At 45.2% G+C, this 22,282-nt stretch overlaps 1 protein-coding gene across 1 annotated transcript in view; it reads right to left on the reverse strand.

Annotated features, from left to right (window-relative positions):
* Window positions 1-22,282, reverse strand: part of MMUT (methylmalonyl-CoA mutase) — a 134,164-nt gene that overhangs the window by 62,854 nt on the left and 49,028 nt on the right. The window contains exon 9 of the mRNA XM_077488958.1: window positions 16,623-16,738. Coding sequence (XP_077345084.1) covers window positions 16,623-16,738 — 116 coding nt within the window. The remainder of the gene's footprint in view (window positions 1-16,622; window positions 16,739-22,282) is intronic.

Raw genomic sequence — 22,282 nt, forward strand, 5'->3', positions numbered from 1 at the left:
TTCCATTTGGTTTTCCCTGGCTTTTGCTGTCCCAGGCAGAGTGCATTTGGCATTGATTGTGACAGGAGCTGGAGCTATACAGGAAGCATCAGCTTATGCGGCTCTGCTCTGCAGCTTCTTGCTTTCTCTACCGCCGGCTTCATTCACAACATTGATGCTCTGGGGTGGTAGGTCGGCAACCTGCAATCTGGGCTCATCAAACCACCATCCCAGAGCAGGAGGTCGTGGGCCACATCAGAGGGCTCCGCGGGCCACATGTGGCCCCCAGGCCACTGGTTGGGCACCCCTGCTCTATAGTGTGTACTTGTCTCAATCCAGAGCACGAAGTGTTATTTCTGTCTATCGTTTCATCCTTCTGCTATCTTCGTGAATCACTTCTGACAAGTTTTCCTGACAACAAGAGAAAAAAAAATGTGACAGGGAGGGATCTCCAGCATACAGCCTGTGATTGACAGCCTCAGCTCTGTTCCCATGTGCTGTGTAAAGAGGGATGTCCCTTTGCTCCCATTAGCTCTCCTCCTTTTTTCTAACATCTCAGACAAGCTTTATAAATTCAGGACTTTGAATGGATGTAGAGGCGAGCAAGCTGCAAATAAACAGATAAACAGGTACAACTTGATGGGTTTTAGCTCTGTGTATCACCTGAGGCCAGTCATTTCACTGGGTATATGCAAGGGTTCACAACTACTTTAATGAATGATAAAGAAAAGAAGTACAGTATGTAAATACTTACCTTTCCCACTTCCCAGTGCTCCACTGAAGAGGAAAACAATATTTCTGAGAGTGTTGATCTCCTGTGTCCCCCCGCAGCTCTCACTGCTTCCACCCAGAGACCTCCATATCACTAAAGGACAATAGTAATGGACAGAGTTCAGCAGAAGGAACAAGTGAGAACTGCGAGGACACAGGAGAGCGACACTCAAGGAAGTGTCAGTTTCCAGCAGATTTCAAAGGACCATTCCTCTTGAATGGATCTATGCTCAGAAATGTATTTATAGTCTTTATTTGCATGCCATTTCTTTGGTCATATATGGTATTCATGACAGGGTTACTTTAAAGTAGTAATAAAGGTTTGGCTTTAAAAAAAACAAAAAAACAAACAAAAAATGTCATACCTGCTCTGTGTAGTGGTTTTGCACAGAACAGCCCCGATCCTTTTTTTCTCGGGTCCTGCACTGGTGCTCCTGGCTCCTCCTCCCATAGCTTGCTATGGGGTCACTGGTGCATGATCGCTCCCGAGCCCTGCTCTATGCTTCCATAAGACACACAAACCCACCCCGCTCTCTCCTCACTGGCAGTGATTGTGGCTCCCACTGCTGTCAGAAGAGAGGGAGTCCTGGGGCAGTTGAAGCTCTTGTACACATTGCTGGATCAAGAGAGGGCTTGGGTAAGTATCGGGGGTGGCTGTGGAGGGAGTAGAACACAGAAGGTTTTTTTACTTTCATGCATAGAATGCAAAATCTTCAGCCTTTACAACCACTTTAACTGCTTCAGATCCACACTATAGCTGAATGACATATACAGCGCGGACCTACTTTGCCGGGAGTATGTCTATTGACGTCCTCCCATGCCTGAGTGGCCTGCGTGCCCCCGGCGCTCTCTATGATCAGCGAGTCTATGAGAGTTGATGATCCCGACCCCTTACCACGTGATCATCTGTCATCCAATGACAGCTGATCGTGTGACGTATACAGAGCTAGTAATTGGCTATTTTTTCTCCTCGCGTTGATAGCGAGGAGAAGGCTCTCAGAGGGACATCAGTCCTGATCAAGGGGAGCTCCTGCCAGTTCATCTGTGCCACCTACCAGTGCTAGCCATCAGTGACCATCGGTGCCATCAGTGGTACCCATCAGTAACACCTGTCAGTGCTCACCAGTGCCGCTTTATCTGTGCCCACCAGTGCAGCCCATCAGTGCCTACCAATGCAGCCCGTCAGTGCCCACCAATGCCCACCAGTGCCGCCTCATCAGCGTATATCAATGAAGGAGAAAAATTACTGTTTGCAACATTTTATAACGAACTATGAAACATGATTCTTTCTTTTTCAAAATTTTCCATATTTTTGCTTGTTTAGCAAAATATAAAACCCAGCTGTGATCAAATACCACTAAAAGAAAGCTCTATTTGTGTGAAAAAATATATAAAAATTTAATTTGTGTGCAGTGTTGTATGACTGCGCAATTGACATTCAAAGTGCGTCAGTTCAGAAAGCTGAAAGTTAGTCTGGGCAGGAGGGGGGTTTAAGTGCCCAGTAAGCAAGTGGTCAAGTATGACCAGGTGGATAGGCTATGGCAGGATATAGGGGCCCTGTATAGAGCTTCTTGGGGGGTGCAGTAGAATCTGCTGAGCTGCACAGCTAATATGTGCCACAAAATTATGTGTCATTGTAAACAACTGCAAAACGAAAATGACCTTTCCATTTCAATAAGCAGTCTCTAAGATCTGCAAATCCTAAAATGTCTTATTACCATGACAACAGTACTTAGATAAGACATGGGATTTACCTTAATTCTCATCCTTTTGTTCTTGCACTTCTTAAGAATCTGCACAGAGCACAGTGCCAAATCTAAAGCACCCACAGCTATGCTCTGCACCTCAAGATGTACTCATAATAGTAATGTATACATAAAGGCATGCCGGAAAGGACCCATTGTGTCATCTCAGTAAAGGCAAAGCCATCTCTAACTCTAAAAAACACCTATTTTCACATATGTTTACAAGTTGAAACCTTCATTTTTTTTTGCTAGAAAATTACTTGGAACCCCCACACATTATATGTGGGAGAAACCACTCAAAAAAGGTGAAAGATAGACTTGCTAGTCATAAGTACTCCATCAGGGAGAAATTACCCTTATCCCAACATGTCACTGAGAAAAGGACACTGTGGGGTTTATTTCCTAAAACTGGAGAGTGCAGGATCTGGTGCAGCCCTGCATGGTAGCCAATCAGCTTCTAACCAGGGGCGGATCCAGGGGGGGGGCAACGGGTCAATTGCCCCCCCCCCGAGAATACCGGCAGGCTGGTTCCGCGGGTCCAATCGCGGCCGGTTCCGCGGGTACCCGCGCGGCCGGTTCCGCGGGTACCCGCGCGGCCGGTTCCGCGGGTACCCGCGCGGCCGGTTCCGCGGGTACCCGCGCGGCCGGTTCCGCGGGTACCCGCGCTGAGTGGACGGTCAGGGGGGGGGGGGGCAGCTGGGCGGCTTAGGAGGGCTGCTGGCCAATCAGGAAGCCAGCAGGCAGGGGAGCAGGGAGATGACATCATCTCTCACTGCCCTGCATCCCTCCAGTTCCGCCCTCACTGTGTAGGAAACTGTGTGCAGCAGAGAGATTGCATCATCTCTCTGCTGCCTATCTTCACTCTGGGACCCAAGAAAAGACCACCTTAGCAGAAAAGTGACACAGTAGGTGACAATCCGCAATGTGTGGCAGACTACGTGGCAAGTGGCAATCCGCAATGTGTGGCAGGCGACGTGGCAAGTGACAATCCGCAATGTGTGGCAGGTGACGTGGCAATCCGCAATGTGTGGCAGGCTACGTGGCAAGTGGCAATCCGCAATGTGTGGCAGGCTACGTGGCAAGTGGCAATCCGCAATGTGTGGCAGGCAACGTGGCAATTGACAATCCTCAATGTGTGGCAGGTGACGTGGCAAGTGGCAATCCGCAGTGTGTGGCAGGCTACGTGGCAAGTGGCAATCCGCAATGTGTGGCAGGCAACGTGGCAAGTGACAATCCGCAATGTGTGGCAGGTGACGTGGCAAGTGGCAATCCGCAATGTGTGGCAGGTGACGTGGCAAGTGGCAATCCACAGTGTGTGGCAGGTGACGTGGCAAGTGGCAATCCGCAATGTGTGGCAGGCAACGTGGCAAGTGACAATCCGCAATGTGTGGCAGGTGACGTGGCAAGTGGCAATCCGCAATGTGTGGCAGGCAACGTGGCAAGTGACAATCCGCAATGTGTGGCAGGTGACGTGGCAAGTGACAATCCCCAATGTGTGGCAGGTGACGTGGCAAGTGGCAATCCGCAATGTGTGTCAGGCAACGTGGCAAGTGACAATCCGCAATGTGTGGCAGGTGACGTGGCAAGTGACAATCCACAATGTGTGGCAGGCAACGTGGCAAGTGACAATCCGCAATGTGTGGCAGGTGACGTGGCAAGTGGCAATCCGCAATGTGTGGCAGGCAACGTGGCAAGTGACAATCCGCAATGTGTGGCAGGTGACGTGGCAAGTGACAATCCCCAATGTGTGGCAGGTGACGTGGCAATCCGCAATGTGTGTCAGGCAACGTGGCAAGTGACAATCCGCAATGTGTGGCAGGTGACGTGGCAAGTGGCAATCCGCAATGTGTGGCAGGCAACGTGGCAAGTGACAATCCGCAATGTGTGGCAGGTGACGTGGCAAGTGACAATCCCCAATGTGTGGCAGGTGACGTGGCAATCCGCAATGTGTGTCAGGCAACGTGGCAAGTGACAATCCGCAATGTGTGGCAGGTGACGTGGCAAGTGACAATCCGCAATGTGTGGCAGGCTACGTTGCAAGTGGCAATCCGCAATGTGTGGCAGGCTACGTGGCAATCCGCATCTGGTGGCAGGCGACGTGGCAAGTGACAATCCGCAATGTGTGGCAGGTGACGTGGCAAGTGACAATCCGCAATGTGTGGCAGGTGACGTGGCAAGTGACAATCCGCAATGTGTGGCAGGCTACGTTGCAAGTGGCAATCCGCAATGTGTGGCAGGCTACGTGGCAAGTGACAATCCGCAATGTGTGGCAGGTGACGTGGCAAGTAACAATCCGCATTTGGTGACAAGTGACGTGGCAACTGACAATCCACATTTGGTGGCAGGCGACATGGCAAGGGACATCCTCAGGGCTCCCACTGATTCTGCATTATGGTGAGTTGAACCATTTAATTTTATATTACAATGTATTAATAGAAATAATACGCTTCAATCATCCTGACACCATAACAACTATGGTGCCGTAATGATTGAAGCGCAAATACCAGCCATTTCCCATATAAATTGCCCCCAAAAAAACATATTTTATAGCAGTGCCCCTCCCGAGATTAGACTCTGGATCCGCCCCTGCTTCTAACTTCAGCTTGTTCAATTAAGCTTTGACAATAAAACCTGGAAGTGGATTGCTTTCTATGCAGAGCTGCACCAGATTTTGCAATCTCCAGTTTTAGTAAATGAACCTCACTGTTTCCTAATTAAGATTCATGGTTACCCAAGAATAGACGTGGAGGAAACAAGGAACTAACCCTTAGAAAGTGGGAAGTTCAATGGATAGACCGTTTAAGTTCACTATGGCCCAATGGATTGAATTTGGATTTATACTGATTTCTTAGATTTTTTTCATGTTTATTTTTAGTAATGTTTCTTTCATATATATTTTATTTAAAAAAAAAAAATCTTTATTATAATTATACATATGTTTTGTTTTTAACTGGCTATGTACATGTATGCACTATATGTGTTTTGTTCTTTCTTAGCGCATATTGAATGTAATAGGAAAAACTATAGCAACTGAAGACCCATGATACCGTACACGCCTACACGTTTTTCTTATTTGTCAATTATCTTGATTGGTATTCAATGATTGATTAATTGTTTAAAAACACTTGTAAAGATCATTATTATTGTATAGGTCTTGCTTTGAAGAAGGGCATTATTATTTATTGCGCATAAGAAATCTAAGGGCAAAATAAATATTTAAAGCCTGCAGATATTAACGTACAAGGAATCAATTGTACACCACATTACATGTATTGATGTGCCTCTTACCTAGATCTTCAAATAATGCCTTATAAAACATCATAAGTACCTTGCACTTGTATAAGTATGCTGTGTAACCGTGACTACGGGATCTCTACATAACTTTGTAGGTGGCCTGCCAATTTTTTTAAATATACGGTCCAAAACCAGATCTACTGGGGCTAACCAGGGGGACCATAATTTATCAAATTTGCCCCATTTACCGTTGTGTTGATAAATGTATTTCTCAAAATAAAAATTGAGCTCTTGAACTCAGCGACTAGCTGTGTTTGGAAGAAAAATGCAGACTATGAACCTAAAAACACCATCCCTATAGTCAAGCACGGATGTGGAAACCGTATGCTTTGGGGCTGTTTCTCTGCAAAAAAGGTACAGGCCGACTTTGCCACACTGAGGGGCCAATGAACAGGGCCATGTATTGTAAAATCTTGGCCGAGAACCTTCTTCCCTCAGCCAGAACAGAACACTGAAGATGGATCGTGGATGGGTCTTTCAGCATGACAATGACCAAAAACATACCGCCTAAACAACAAAGGAGTGGCTCAAGAAGAAGCACATTAAGATCATGAAGTGGCCAGTCAGTTTCCAGACCTTTAATCCAATAGAAAATTTATAGAGGGAGCTGAAACTTCAAGTTGCCAAGAGACAGCCAAGAAACCTTAAGGATTTAGAGAAGATCTATAAAGAAGCGTGGATCAAAATCCCTCCTGAGAGGTGTGCAAACCTGGTCACCAACTACAAGAAACATCCTACCTCTGTACTTGCCAAGTGTTTCTCCACAAACTACCAAGTCATGTTTTTCTTGGGAATCAAATACTTATTTTACTCACTGAGCTGCAACTCCACTTTTAAATCGTGTGTTTTTTCTGGATTTTTGGTTGATATTGTCTCCATTATTTAAAATACACCTATGATAACAATTATAGACCCTTCATTTCTTTGTAAGTGGGCAAACTTACAAAATCGGCAGGGGATCAAATACTTATTTTTCCCACTTAAATACATTTTTGGTTTGGGTTTTAAAACCCCTTTAAGATCTTTGGAAGCTACATGTTTATGTACTTTTTTGATAAATACATTTTAATAAATTAGCGGTGCCTGCATTTCCAGTGGCAGATGGGATCAGGGCACACGTCTCTGCCAGTTTGTCATTGCTGCAACAGCTGTGGTTACATCACATACAGTTCACTCGAGTCACTCAGAAGAGTCAATAAAACCCATTCACTGTCATTCCAATTACTCTGTTATAACAGCGATGTCAAGGGTCACCAGACTGCAGCAGAGGAAATCGTTCCTACTTTGTTATCTTTTCACTTCCCCAACACCATTCTGCATGAACACAAATGGAAGCAGCTGTGCGCAGCCAGAAGCTCAAACACTGACCAGCATCCAGAATATCCTATAAAATTATGCCAGGCTCTCCTCTACACTATTGGAATGTGTTCTCCTGTAGATCTGGAGAAACAACAAAATCTACATTCATTAAAAGCAGGGGGGGGAGGGAGAATAGAGCGAGCCGAGGAGACACTCCCCGGGAGGGAGAATAGAGCGAGCCGAGGAGACACTCCCCGGGAGGGAGAATAGAGCGAGCCGAGGAGACACTCCCCGGGAGGGAGAATAGAGCGAGCCGAGGAGACACTCCCCGGGAGGGAGAATAGAGCGAGCCGAGGAGACACTCCCCGGGAGGGAGAATAGAGCGAGCCGAGGAGACACTCCCCGGGAGGGAGAATAGAGCGAGCCGAGGAGACACTCCCCGGGAGGGAGAATAGAGCGAGCCGAGGAGACACTCCCCGGGAGGGAGAATAGAGCGAGCCGAGGAGACACTCCCCGGGAGGGAGAATAGAGCGAGCCGAGGAGACACTCCCCGGGAGGGAGAATAGAGCGAGCCGAGGAGACACTCCCCGGGAGGGAGAATAGAGCGAGCCGAGGAGACACTCCCCGGGAGGGAGAATAGAGCGAGCCGAGGAGACACTCCCCGGGAGGGAGAATAGAGCGAGCCGAGGAGACACTCCCCGGGAGGGAGAATAGAGCGAGCCGAGGAGACACTCCCCGGGAGGGAGAATAGAGCGAGCCGAGGAGACACTCCCCGGGAGGGAGAATAGAGCGAGCCGAGGAGACACTTCCCGGGAGGGAGAATAGAGCGAGCCGAGGAGACACTTCCCGGGAGGGAGAATAGAGCGAGCCGAGGAGACACTTCCCGGGAGGGAGAATAGAGCGAGCCGAGGAGACACTACTGGGATGGAGAATAGAGCGAGCCGAGGGGTCACTACTGGGAGGAAGTAGAGCGAGCTGAAGAGACACTACTGGGAGGAGGTAGAGCGAGCTGAAGAGAGACTATTGGGAGGAGGTAGAGCGAGCTGAAGAGAGACTACTGGGAGGAGGTAGAGCGAGCTGAAGAGAGACTACTGGGAGGAGGTAGAGCGAGCTGAAGAGAGACTACTGGGAGGAGGTAGAGCGAGCTGAAGAGAGACTACTGGGAGGAGGTAGAGCGAGCTGAAGAGAGACTACTGGGAGGAGGCAGAGCGAGCTGAGGAGACACTACTGGGAGGGGAAACCGAGGGAGCTGAGGGGTCACTACTGGGAGGAGGTAGAGTGAGCTGAAGAGACACTACTGGGAGGGGGAGAAGAGTAAGCTGAGGAGACACTATTAAGAAGAGAAACAGCGGGAGCTGAGGGGTCACTAATGGGAGGAGCAACAGAGAGCTAAGAGGTCACTACTGAGAGGGGAGAAGAGTGAGCTGAAGAGTCACTACTGAGGAAGGGGAGTAGGGTTGCCTGAGCCACTAACAGAAGCACATAACCGACTTCAGTAATTTTGCTGTAAACTCTGATGATCAGACCTCAGAACAAGAACTTAGAATCAGAATGCTCCTCAGTTTTGCAACATGGGTCCACCCAATGGCAGTCCTCTGTTCAGAAATCAAGCTAGGTACATGTGTATTACACATCTGCAGCATCCAGCCTTCAGAAATGAATGGAACAAATACCTCCCTGGGCAGATGGTCCTTTTGCTGAAGCCTAAGTCCAGGAATATTTAAAAAATTTAAATAGTTCCTTTGGATTAAGCTGCCCCAAACTAACTAACTATTTCCTTTACTAATGGATGCAGCGGCTGTCAGTGCTGTATCTAGCATCAGCTACATACAGTATAGTGTGTTGTATTCCCGTAGTGGTACAGGGCTTCCTGTCCTGTTCCTGGCTGGGTGCTATTCAGCCTTTCACGGGAAGCCTTGTAATTTTAGGAATACAAGGCCTCCTCAGGTGGAGAACGTAATGTCATCCACCTGCCTATGTACGTCAGCCAATCAAAGGAAGGCTTATGTTCATTGATAAAAATAGGCTACCTATGAATGGCTGGGCAGCACTCATTCCAACTCAATTTTGCCCTATGTGAATATAAATATTGACAGGGAGAAGGGGAAATGAGGAAGAAAAATAAAAAAAGGGAATAAAGGAACCTTCACATAAAAAGACCTCAGAAAAAATGTGGGTTCAATTGGACTTTTTAGGCATAAAGAAAGTTGTAAACACAACCGGTATATTCAAAAAACGGAAAATTTATATCAAATACTTACCGTAATTTTCCTTTCCTGATAGGCTCCATGGCAGCATACGTGTGGGTAGCCCCGCCTCCACGATTACCCAATAGGACCCAACTCCCATAAATCTTTGCTCCTGGCCACTATCAGTGTTCCGTAACTAGCCGACTCCAGACATTTGGGAGGGAACTCCTGCTGCCATGGAGCCTATCAGGAAAGGAAAATTACGGTAAGTATTTGATATAAATTTTCCGTTTTCCTGAAAGGCTCCATGGCAGCATACGTGTGGGAAATAACTCGCCAAACACACCCGGGTGGGCAAAATGTCGAGCAAAGAACAAAAGTTTATTTAGCATTGTCAACCGACAAAACTTGCAAACCAAAATTAACAGAAGACAGAGCCGCTGGCTCTACACAGTAATGAGAAATAAAGGTATTAATAGAAGACCAAGAGGCCGCTCTGCAAATAACTTCAGGCGCCACATGGCGAGAAGCTGCCCACGATGTTGAAATACTCTGTGTTGAATGAGCCGTTAATGCCTCAGGAGGAGCCAAGCCCTTTGCTCTGTACGCCCTCTGAATGATCTGAACGATCCAGGTAGAGATAGATCTAGCCGAAGCTCGCAATCCTTTATTCTTGCCATGAGGGAGAACAAAAAGAAATTTCGTTTGTCTAAAGGGAGCTGTGACTTCCAAATATTGTTTCAGCGCGTGTCCTACGTCCAGAGGATGAACATCCTGACTCTCTGAGTTTTTTAAAAGTGGGAAGCACAACTTCCTGATTCTCATGGAAGACCGAGGTTACTTTGGGATGCGATCCCAACATGGGAATCAATACTGCCCTATCTGGAAAGAAAGTCAGAAAGGGTTCTTCCGAACCTAGATTCCTAATCTCAGAAACTCTCTTGGCTGAGGTTATAGCTACCAAGAAGATGGTCTTGAGAGTGAGATCCCTTATGGACAGAGGCTCCGTAGAATCCTTTCCAAGGTTTGAGAGAAAATCCAGCACTAAAGGGAGGTCCCATTTAGGAAACCTTGGTTTTCTTTGGGGTCTGAGCCTAGTAGCTCCCTTGAAGAATTGTTGTACCAGTGCATGGTTTGCCCAGGAAATACCCGTAAAGGCTGAAATAGCCGATACTTGGACTCTCAATGAACTGATAGCTAGAGGTAAATCAAGGCCTGTTTGAAGAAAGCTTAGTATGTCTTGTATTGTTGGAGAACTGCAAGAATTTTCTCTGGAGGACATATGGGCCGAAAACTTGGACCATATACGCTCATATACCCTATTAGTACTCCCGCGTCTGGAATTGAGAAGGGTTGGGATGACCTCTTCCGGACAACCAAGAGCTTCTAGCCTTTCCCTCTCAAAAACCATACCTTGAGGTTCAGACATGATGGGCATGGATGTAACCTTGTGCCTTGAGATAGCAAATCCGACCTGAGAGGCAGGGGAACTGGCTCTTGATAACTGAGGAGCAGCAGTAGAGGGAACCAAGGTCTGTTGGGCCAGAAAGGAATTACTGCGAGAATCTCCGCCTTCTCTGACCTGAGTCTCCGAAGGAATTGCAGGATCACCGGAACTGGAGGGAAGGCGTAAGCTGTCTGAAACTTCCAATGTTCTGTGAGGGCATCTATCCCATATGCCTGGGGATCCCTGAACCTTGAGTAATATTTCGGAAGCTTCCGATTGCACGGGGAAGCGAACAAGTCGACTTCCAGGGACAATCCTAAGGTCAGGAGCCAATCGAATACTTCCCGGTGTAGAGACCACTCGTTGTTGTCCAACTCGACACGCGATAGGAAGTCCGCCTGAACATTCTGCACCCCTGGGATGTAGACTGCAGAAAGGTTGGACAAATTCTTCTGAGCCCAATTCATTATTGGCTCCGTCTCCTGTAACAGGGACCAGCTGCGAGTTCCCCCTTGCTTCTTTACGTAAGCCACCGCGGTTGTGTTGTCCAACCTTAGCATGACCGAGGCATTCGCTGTCAGATGATGGAATGACCGAAGCGCCTGGAAGGCCGCTCTTAGCTCCAGAACATTGGAGACGACTCTCTGTGATGGAAACGTCCACCTGCCCTGAGCGACCTCCGAAAGGCAGTGAGCGCCCCATCCTCGGTTGCTGGCATCTGAAGTTACCGTGACCCATGAGATGGGAATGATTGAATGGTGGTTGCGCAGGTTCTTCCCCTGTAGCCACCAAAGAAGAGACGTCCTCATGGCTGGAGTGAGGAATATGCGCTGTGTCTGGCTGGATAAGTCCCACTGTTGTAGAAACCCCTTCTGAAAGGGACGAGTGTGCCACTGGGCCCACTTTACCATGGGAATGGTGGCTGACATTGTGCCAATCACCCTCAGACATTGGAGAGCCGAGAGATGGGATGCTGCAAGGGCTGCATGAATCCTGTCTCGTATGACTCCAACCTTCTCTTCTGGAAGGGCGATAGTACCTTCTGCTGTGTTGAACTGCGCCCCTAGGAAAACAAGAGACTGAGTTGGATCTAGGTGACTCTTTTCTAAGTTCAGAAGCCACCCGAACTCCTGTAGAGTGGAGATGACTAGGTCTTTGTGCTCCAAGAGCTGATCTTTGTTCTGGGATAGCAGAAGAAGGTCGTCGAGATAGTGATGGAGACGAACACCTTTGGCTCTGAGAAAGGCCACAACTGCCAAAAGAACTTTGGAGAAGACCCGTGGGGACGTTGTTAACCCAAAGGGAAGACATGTAAATTGAAGATGTTGAATGCCTACTGCAAAGCGGAGGTATTGTTGAAACTCCTTTGCCACGGGAACATGGAAGTAAGCGTCCTTCAAATCGACTGATATCATCCAGTCCCCCAGATACACGGACTGCTGGATGGTAAGCAGAGATTCCATCTTGAACTTCTCTTTGCGAATGAAGGAATTGAGATGGGTCAAATCTATTACCGGCCTCCATGTGCCGTTTTTCTTTTGAACCAGAAACAAAGGGGAATACATGCCCTCTCCCCGTTCTTCTTCTGGAACGGGAACGGCTGCGCCTTGATCCAGTAAAGAGTTCACGTAGGTCAATAGGACTTGTTTCTTCTCTTTTGATTCTGGAAGATTTGTGGGAATAAATCTTAGCTTTGGGGTGCTGATAAAACCCCACTTGTGACCTGAGGAAATTGTTTTTACAGTCCAAAAATCCCGAATTGAGGCCGCCCAAACATGCCTGAAGTGGAGAAGACGAGCCCCCACCTGACAAGTTTGAGCGGGCCCAATTTCAAAAGGATTTCGCGGAATCCTGCTTGCCGGACGAACCCCCTTTTGAGGTATTTTTGAAAGAAGATTGCCTGGATCTCCATGACCTTGAGAATTCTCGACCAGGTCTATAGCTCCGCGCCTCCCTGGCACGATCACGGCCTTGTCTTCTAGGAAATGGACGCCTTTGATTTTGAAGACGTCTGTCCTGGGGAAGAAACCCAGATTTCCCACCTGTAGCCCGGGATATGGCAGTATCCAGCTTGTTACCAAACAAAGATGACCCCTCAAAGGGAATACGGCACCAGGCCTGTTTGGATGCTGGATCCGCCAGCCATGGACGGAGCCATAAACGCACGGCGAGCTGAGACTGCTGCTAACATATCCCGAGATATCAGGCGGATAACATCAATAGATGCCTCCCCCAAAAAGGCAGACGCCATCCTGATTTCTTGAATAGGGGAGTCTTTTGCTGATTCAATAGAAATACCCCTCAGGAATTCCTCTACAGAATCAGCCCATGATTCTATGGCCTTGGATACCGCTGCCATTGCAAGCACTGGTTTGCAAGCCATTCCAGAAGTCAGATATATCCTCTTAAGGTCTGAATCGATCCGCCTTTCCAAAGGATCTTTAAAGGATACCGTATCCTCTAAGGGTAGGGTTACATATCTCACCAAACGCATGAGCGCTGCATCCACCAGTGGTGCTGACTCCAGGTGCTTCACATCCTCTTCTTTAAAGGGATATAATTTCAGGATTTTTGACTGCATGGAACCCTTTTTATCCACCTTGCTCCATTCCTCGGTAATAATGTCACCCAACTCTGAAAGGAAGGGAAAAAATTGTCGCTCCTTATTGAGCTGTTTAAAGAACTTTCTCTGCTTTGGTGGGGAAGTAATAGGGTCTTCCCACTTCAGAGCCTCTCTCACTGCTTTGACCAATGAAGGCACCAGTCCATAGTCAAAACCTAAACTAGGATCCTCACAGTCAGATTCACTATCTGAGATGGGAGCAGGCGGCTTGGCTGAGAGGATTCCCATGTCTCCTGCAATGGGTTCTCTCCAGGTGGAGGAGCCAATAATTCTGACGGGGATTCACACAGCTGTAGAGCATCCCTCTCCTGCAGAGACTCCTTCACAATCCGTCTTACTATTGACTCCAAACGCTGGTCTGCACCATCCCTTTCATCTGCAGCTTTGGAGAAGCAATGATCGCATAAGGATACGTCCGAAGGAACAGGCATCCTGCACCCCCAGCATGATTTTTCCGTACGCTTGCTGGAGTGAGCAGCAGGGGGGTGAGAATAATTCTTATTATGCTGTTCAGATCTTGACCTATGCTGGCTAGATCTTGAGGAGGATTTATGGCGGTGTGATCTTGATGATCCACTGCGTCTAGAAGTGTTAGGTTGTGGATCAGACCCAGAAGGGCTGTAAGGGTAAAACAGACAGAGAGAGAAAAGGATATACAGTCAATCCTACCTATGCCAAACACTCTCTCCAATATATAAAAAGCATAAATACTAAAAGACCTACCTAACATGAGCGGGCTGGCCACTAGGAGGCAGTAAGGCGTCCATATTCACAATAAACCCACAGTTTAAGAAACACTGCAACCAAAGAGAAAAATAAAACACACATTTTTTTTTTTTTTTTTTAAAAAGCATTTCCCCAGCCTAAGGGACACGCTCTTACCTTAAACCGCCGCGCTGACAGCCCCGGGAAGTCGCTGCGACCACTGCAAACATTCCCAGGGTTCTGACAGCTTCCAAAGCCTTTTAAATTTGGCGCCCGTGACGTCATCGCCGACGTCAGACGCGAGGCGCTCGCGCGCATGCGCGGGAACCAAGCCTCGGTCTCATACCGGGTTCGCACATGCGCAGAACGCCTGCATAACCCGGAAGTAGGAGAGAGGTTTGCTGGAACGCGGAAGCGAACGCAAACGGCATGGAGGAGACCGCAAGACAAACAAAAGAAATACACACAAATACAATGCTGCCATGGATAGATAAAAGGCTCACCACTCCACCAACGATCACCTGGCCGAACGGACTGGAACACACACGCCATACCTCCAGCAGATAATGGTCACCCATAACAACGGGACACAGACCGTGCGCACTCAGGTAGGAAATCCTTTCTTCAGCGCTACTCTGCAAATACTCTCCATACCCTGCTTAACAGTCAGGGCCTATCGGAGGAAAATTTCTCAGTCAATCAGCCAATCGATCGTCGTGAAGTTTTATTTCCAGGAAAGAAACCATCTGGTCCTACTGGGGAGGACAAAAAAGGAACACTGATAGTGGCCAGGAGCAAAGATTTATGGGAGTTGGGTCCTATTGGGTAATCGTGGAGGCGGGGCTACCCACACGTATGCTGCCATGGAGCCTTTCAGGAAAGAATTATTTCTATTTATTTTTTAAAAAAGAAAGACAATTTAAAAAGAACAGGGAAAAGTTCAATTTCCTTTTTACACAAAAAAAAGGGGAAATGTTTCCTCCTTAAAACTACACATTTAAGACCTAACTGACATCCTATCAAACATAATAACAACCATTTCAAATTTCCAAAAGGGAAAGAAAAAAAAAATATATATATATCTATACAAATGAGGGATCAAGGATATCAATCATACAGATTACAAATGAGGGATCAAGGATATCAATCTGTATGATTGATATCCTTGATCCCTCATTTGTATAGATATATATTTTGTTTTTTTTTTCTTTCCCTTTTGGAAATTTGAAATGGTTGTTATTATGTTTGATAGGATGTCAATTAGGTCTTAAATGTGTAGTTTTAAGGAGGAAACATTTCCCCTTTTTTTTGTGTAAAAAGGAAATTGAACTTTTCCCTGTTCTTTTTAAATTGTCTTTCTTTTTTTTTAAAAATAAATAGAAATAATTCTTTTTGAATATACCGGTTGTGTTTACAACTTTCTTTATGCCTAAAAAGTCCAATTGAACCCACATTTTTTCTGAGGTCTTTTTATGTGAAGGTTCTTTTATTCCCTTTTTTTATTTTTCTTCCTCATTTCCCCTTCTCCCTGTCAATATTTATATTCACAAAGTGATAATTAGGACGCGGCATTTTTTCTATCAGTGTATCCACAGACACCACCCTGTGATAGATACACACTTGTTCAATTTTTTTAAAAATCAATTTTGCCCTAGGAATAGGACAGGGAGTCTTGAAAAAACACAGCCCTGCATACAGTCTATAAATTGCGGACATCCCCTGTATTGATTAGCAAATGAAAATAGTTTATTTAGGCCAGCTTGGCCAAATTATTTAAAGACATATTATTCCTGGAGTTAGGCTTTAATTTTCATGAACTGGGTGCTGTCCATTTACCCATTGTAAAGAACGTGTGTATAATATATATATTTATTTCATCACTTTAGGCCGATATAGAGAGATATAGATATATATGTATATAATATCTATATCTATATCTCAATAGGCCTATATTCAATGGTTTGCGCAAAAGTTATTGCGTCTACAAACTATGAGATAGATTTAGGGACTAATTTTTATTGTTTTTTACTGGTAACGTTGGCCATCTGCGATTTTTAGCAAAACTGCGACATTACAGCAGACAAACCTGACCCCAAATTACACTTTTTGGGAACCAGCGAGTGTTATAAAAATGCACTGATCAAGTATAACCGACACTGGCAGGGAAGAGGTTAACACTAGGGTGTGATCAAGGGGCTAAGTGTGTTCCCTGGATGTGTTCTAACTCTGGAGGGGGGGGGGGCTCACTGAGACATGACAGAGATCACTGTTCCCAATCACTGGGAACAGAAGATCTCTAACATGTCATTAGGCAGAATGGGGAATCGCCTTGTTTAAATAGGCAGCTCCCCATTCTGCCTCTGTACACAGCGATCGCGGGACGCCGGCGGACATTGAGTCCGAGGGACCTGTGGGCAGGCACGCACCGCTATCCTCCTTGCACAGACCGATGTACAGGAGAGCCGACCTGCCAGAGTAAATGTACATGAGCTGGTCAGCAAGTGGTTAAGCAAAAGTGCACTTCAATAGGAATAAACAAACAGAGAACGTATGCAGTAAGTGTACAATACCTTGCACGAGCTGCTTCAACTGCAAGCCCCAGAAGGTTGCCTTTTCCTGTAGCAGCACATTCTGTTATGGCGTTTAGACACCGCTCCGCAGCAGCACTGTCTCTGCTGGCTTTGACCTAAACAAGAGAGAAACAGGACAAATCACAACAGGTAGTAAAAGCCGTCTCATGTATACTTAACCGCTTACACTACTTTAATAGAAAAGTATATATGACAGCTGGGGCTCCTGACCTTCTTCCAGTCACAGCTCACTCTCCAATGAATTGCCCAGAATGTCCTCATATTCCCTTCACCAGACAGTCAATCATTATCACCAGTCCTATCAAGTATCAGTAGGACTTCAGAAGATGTCTATGTCATGATTACTTTGCCCAGACAAGCTAAACGATCATCATAAGGATTTTATCTTATTTATATAAAAATGTCATAAAACAAATGTGCAAGCAAGCTGTATCTACACACATTTTTGCAGGTTTTGTTTGATCAAGATAAAAATGGAGGTCCAGTTACTGACATTGTTACTTGCATGTCATCTGACACATCAAAGTTGATTTCTCTACATCAGTGGTCTCCAAACTGTAGCCCTGGAGCCGGCCCTTTGCTTGCCTTGATCTGGCCCTTAGATCATCCCACTGACACAAACAATGGGGCACCATTGATCTGGCCACTTGATCTGACCATTAGATCATCCCACGGACACAAACAATGGGGCACCATTGATCTGGCCACTTGATCTGACCATTAGATCATCCCACTGACACAAACAGTGAGGCACCTTTCTCCCATTGATGCCACCAATGGAGCACTGCTACCCAAACTGAGACCAGAGATGGAGCACTAGTTCTCCCACTGACACCCACAATGGAGTACTATTCCTCCCCCTAATACCAAAGATACCGGTACATTGTTTACTTCCGCTGATGCCAGGACGATTTCTACTCCCAATGGCACAACAGTCCATCTCCCTAAAGTCTGAATGACAGTAACCTGGTCCTTTGTTTAGAAGGTTTGCAGACCCCCTACTCTACATGGCTTTTAGATTGAGTAATGCAGAGGATCCTGTTTCAGATTATTATTTATTCAGGGATCCATCATTTAAAGGAGTTGTAAAGATCCAAGACATTAGCATTAACAAGGACTAAAAAAAAAAAAAATGTGCAAAGTAAGCAAATAGATAAACTCATATAGCAATAAGAATATATAAATCAAGTCTATGACGACCCTACCGGGTAGTGTATCTAAATCACTGGTGCTAAAATTGATATTATGGATATACATTTTCTTATTGCTATATGAATATATGACTAACATGTGCAAAGTAAGCAAATAAATGGATAAATTCATATAGCAATAAGAAAAAATATATCAATGAATTATATCAATTTTGGCATCTGATTTAGATGCACTACCCAGGAGAGTGATCGTAGAATTGATAGATATTTTCTTATTGCTATGTTAATTTATATATTTATTTGCTTACTTTGCATGTTTTCTTAGTCCTTGTTAACACTGGTGTCTTGGATCGATCACTTAAGGGGTTTTTTTTTTTTTTATTCTTATGATGACAAAATGTACACACTTTGATATAAGCACATTAATGCTTATTGAATCTAATCCTAAATAGATATAAAATAAGAATAATGTTATAGAGGGATTGTTAATGTAGTGGAATATGTGAGTAGGTTCAATTAAAAGTTTACTTGGCACCATTGGACACTAGCCACCCACAATATAAGCACTGCATAAATGTAAATACTTTGTTAAGTTTTTCTATGAGGTCACATGACAGCAAAGCAGATGGCTGAGATGCACTGTGTGTCTCTATGGATGCACACAGTGAAGTTCAGGGGCGCACCCACACATATGCCCCCACAGCACGCCGCTTGCTATGGATGCGCACATAGAAGCCATCACTTACCTCTCTAGTTACTTTTAAAATGTTAACTTATACACTCGCAAAGATTCTGAAAGGTTACGACACACACTAGATTCGGTATCGGTCTGTTTCCAACAGCTTAGAAACACCTGCTGTGTGTATACATTGCATGGCTGCATCCTCCTGGGATTTTAGTCTAATAGAAAAACCCACGGCCTGTTTTGTGAATTTTGAGGTAATTTCTTCACAAACAGATGAATGAGGGCTTCTTTTAAAGTCCTTTTAGGGCTCATTCACACAGGAGCAAAGGCCCATACAATCTTCAGAAGGGCAGTATGTATGCCACCAGGGGGCACAGGTGCTCCGTACAGTCATGGGCAGGCATCTGTTAAAAAAAAATCAATAAAAGGCTGACAGACAGAGCGGCATCTGTGCATTTACATCTGCACAGGGATACATACGGACAACTGTCTGGAGCCATGCATGTGTCCAAGATCATGCATCCGTCCCTAGAATGATGTAAGAACTTGTCACTTTGCCTTACGTGTTCTCACATATCTCTACCCCCCCCCCCCCCCCCAAAAAAAAATTGGGGCACTGCAGAGCGCAATGGAACAAATCATTGGTAAATTAGACAGATACGGAGTTTATTGATTACTTTATGATGCTGTAGATCAAGCAACCCACACCTCATCTAGGCAAAACCTTCCACCTCTACAATCCCATACTGCTGACTGATCTATAGTGTAGAGTAGGGTTGCACCAATACTAGTATTGGTGACAATACCAAGTATTTGCACAATTATCTGTACTCCTGAAATATAAAATAAAAAGAAACATTGTTTCTTTTTGTATATTTCTGTTTCTTCATCTGCAGATCAAAAGGGATGAACAAATGTTCCTCTGTTTAACCCCTTAATAACCCTTAATTTACTCTCAACAGCCTTAATTAACTCCCTATGCTCCTCCATTTAATTATTATTTTCCTGCTTTTTTTCTTTTGTTCATGTCTATTTTATAAACGATAAACAATTAAAACTTTTGTTTTTGTTTGCTTTGTTAGTGAATATTTTTGCACATCTATTAACATATATTTACATATTTCACATTGAAAAAGCGCTAAATTAAAAAAAAATATTTATTTCATTTGTAAAATAACTTTTCAATGCTTTGTACCATTGCTGACAGCTGAAGGTAAAACAAAAACACTTGCGGTAGGTATTGGTAATTGGTATCGGCGAGTCCTTAAAAAAAAAAAAAAAAAATGGTATCTGTGCATCCCTAGTATTGAGCAATCTAAAGTCATCCGATAGAGCCGAGCGCTGCAAGGTTCATTGTACGCATCACAAGGGCAGTAAGGCCCCTTTCACACCGAGGCGGTTTTCAGGAGCTAAAAATAGCGCCTGTAAAACGCATCCCCTGCAGCCCCAGTGCTTTCACACTGGAGCAGTGTGCTTGTAGGACATTAGAAAAAAATCCTGCAAGCAGCATCTTTGGAGTGGTTTAGGAGTGGTGTGTACACCGCTCCTCCACTACCCTTGCCCATTGAAATGAATGGGCATTGCTTTGCAGACGCAGCGGCACTTTTCAGGCGCATTTAACCTTTTCTTCAGATGCTAACAGGGGATTAAAAGTGCCCCACTAGCGGTCGAAATGCGCTGCTAATTTGAAAGTTAAAGCGCCGCTAAAACTAGTGGCGCTTTACCGCTGACGTGGAGCGGTTGCAGTGTGAAAGGGGTCCAAGCAGCCAAAAACTTCAGAGCAGGTGTGGGCAACTACAGTTTTCCAGCTGTTGTGTGGTCCTATGAGGGTTTGCAAGACTGACAGGTATAAGCATGTCTTCCCAGAGGAATGATGGCAAGACTGGCAGATACTTACAGAGGCATCATCGGATTTGTAGTTCCACAACAGCTGGAGGGCCACAGACTGCCCACCTCTACTTCAGTGGGTGTTCATTCATGTAGGCACTATGCAGCTATTCTTAGGTAGATCTCCCACAGACAGATTACCTTAAGAGAGCTGATCTCACAAGTTCAGAAGAAAGGAGCAAGGTGGCCTGTGCCAGCTTATCAGAGGGGGCAGTGGTGACTGGAAAAGGTTTTCTACAAACTTAACACCCTCTGCCATCTAATTTCTATCAGTAACTACAAGGTTGATGTTGACGTGACAGACCCAATCTTCTGGCATAAGAAATTATACCAAAAGGCTATAAAACATGAAATGTGCAGGTTAGGAGGCTCTGTGATCAGCACATACCAGACAACAATCTACTCTGAAAAAAACAGCAATAAACCATGAATACCCATTTAAAATAAAGATAAAAAACAAGGCAAAAAAAAACAAAAAACAAACAAAACAAAAAAACACACAATCCTGACATAGGTTGTAAACCTTCCTCACACAATCCAACACTTAAACTGGGCTTTAAACACACTTTAAGATTGTTGCACTTTCTCCCCCTAATTTGCACGAAAAACCATGTTTGAGTAAACAAAAAGAAAAATGCGTATTAAACATTTACATTGTTACAGAAAATGTTCCAATGATAGCAATGATTAGTGGAACAATACAAATTGATCATTACACGGTACTGCAGGTGCCCACATATTGATACCGCTTATCTGAACAAAACGTTCTTTCCTATAATCTCTCTCTGCCGTCTAATCTAAAATCCTCAGTAATCTGCAATTATTGGCTGCTGAATGGTCCAGGTCCCCTGCTTTTTGTAAGTTGGCGTAAAGCACATGCCGGAAGGAGGAGGGTATTGACATGAAGTGTCTTTGGATACTGAATCGTTAGAGTGTGATTGATGCATAAATGACTGAAGCAGCCAACCTTACCCTACAAAATATCAAAGGATGGATTTATAAGACATGCAAGAAGAAATTTTTACAAAAATAAAAAAACACACATACATACATACATACATACATACAGTGCCTTGCGAAAGTATTCGGCCCCCTTGAACTTTTCAACCTTTTGCCACATTTCAGGCTTCAAACATAAAGATATAAAATTAAAAATTTTTGTGAAGAATCACCAACAAGTGGGACACAATTGTGAAGTGGAACGAAATCTATTGGATTTTTGAAACTTTAACTAATAATAAAAAAAAAAAGGGGGGGCGTGCAAAATTATTCAACCCCCTTGCGTTAATACTTTGTAGAGCCACCTTTTGCTGCGATTACAGCTGCAAGTCGCTTGGGGTATGTCTCTATCAGTTTTGCACATCGAGAGACTGAAATTCTTGCCCATTCTTCCTTGCAAAACAGCTCGAGCTCAGTGAGGTTGGATGGAGAGCGTTTGTGAACAGCAGTTTTCAGCTCTTTCCACAGATTCTCGATTGGATTCAGGTCTGGACTTTGACTTGGCCATTCTAACACCTGGATACGTTTATTTGTGAACCATTCCTTTGTAGATTTTGCTGTATGTTTGGGATCATTGTCTTGTTGGAAGATAAATCTCCATCCCAGTTTCAGGTCTTTTGCAGACTCCAACAGGTTTTCATCCAGAATGGTCCTGTATTTGGCTGCATCCATCTTCCCCTCAATTTTAACCATCTTCCCTGTCCCTGCTGAAGAAAAGCAGGCCCAAACCATGATGCTGCCACCACCATGTTTGACAGTGGGGATGGTGTGTTGAGGGTAATGAGCTGTGTTGCTTTTACGCCAAACATATCGTTTTGCATTGTGGGCAAAAAGTTCGACTTTGGTTTCATCTGACCAGAGCACCTTCTTCCACATGTTTGGTGTGTCTCCCAGGTGGCTTGTGGCAAACTTTAGAC

Source organism: Lithobates pipiens, unplaced genomic scaffold (assembly GCF_037356315.1).
Source record: "Lithobates pipiens isolate NorthernLeopardFrog02 unplaced genomic scaffold, aLitPip1_a1.2 Scaffold_18, whole genome shotgun sequence".
Lineage (NCBI taxonomy): Eukaryota > Metazoa > Chordata > Amphibia > Anura > Ranidae > Lithobates > Lithobates pipiens.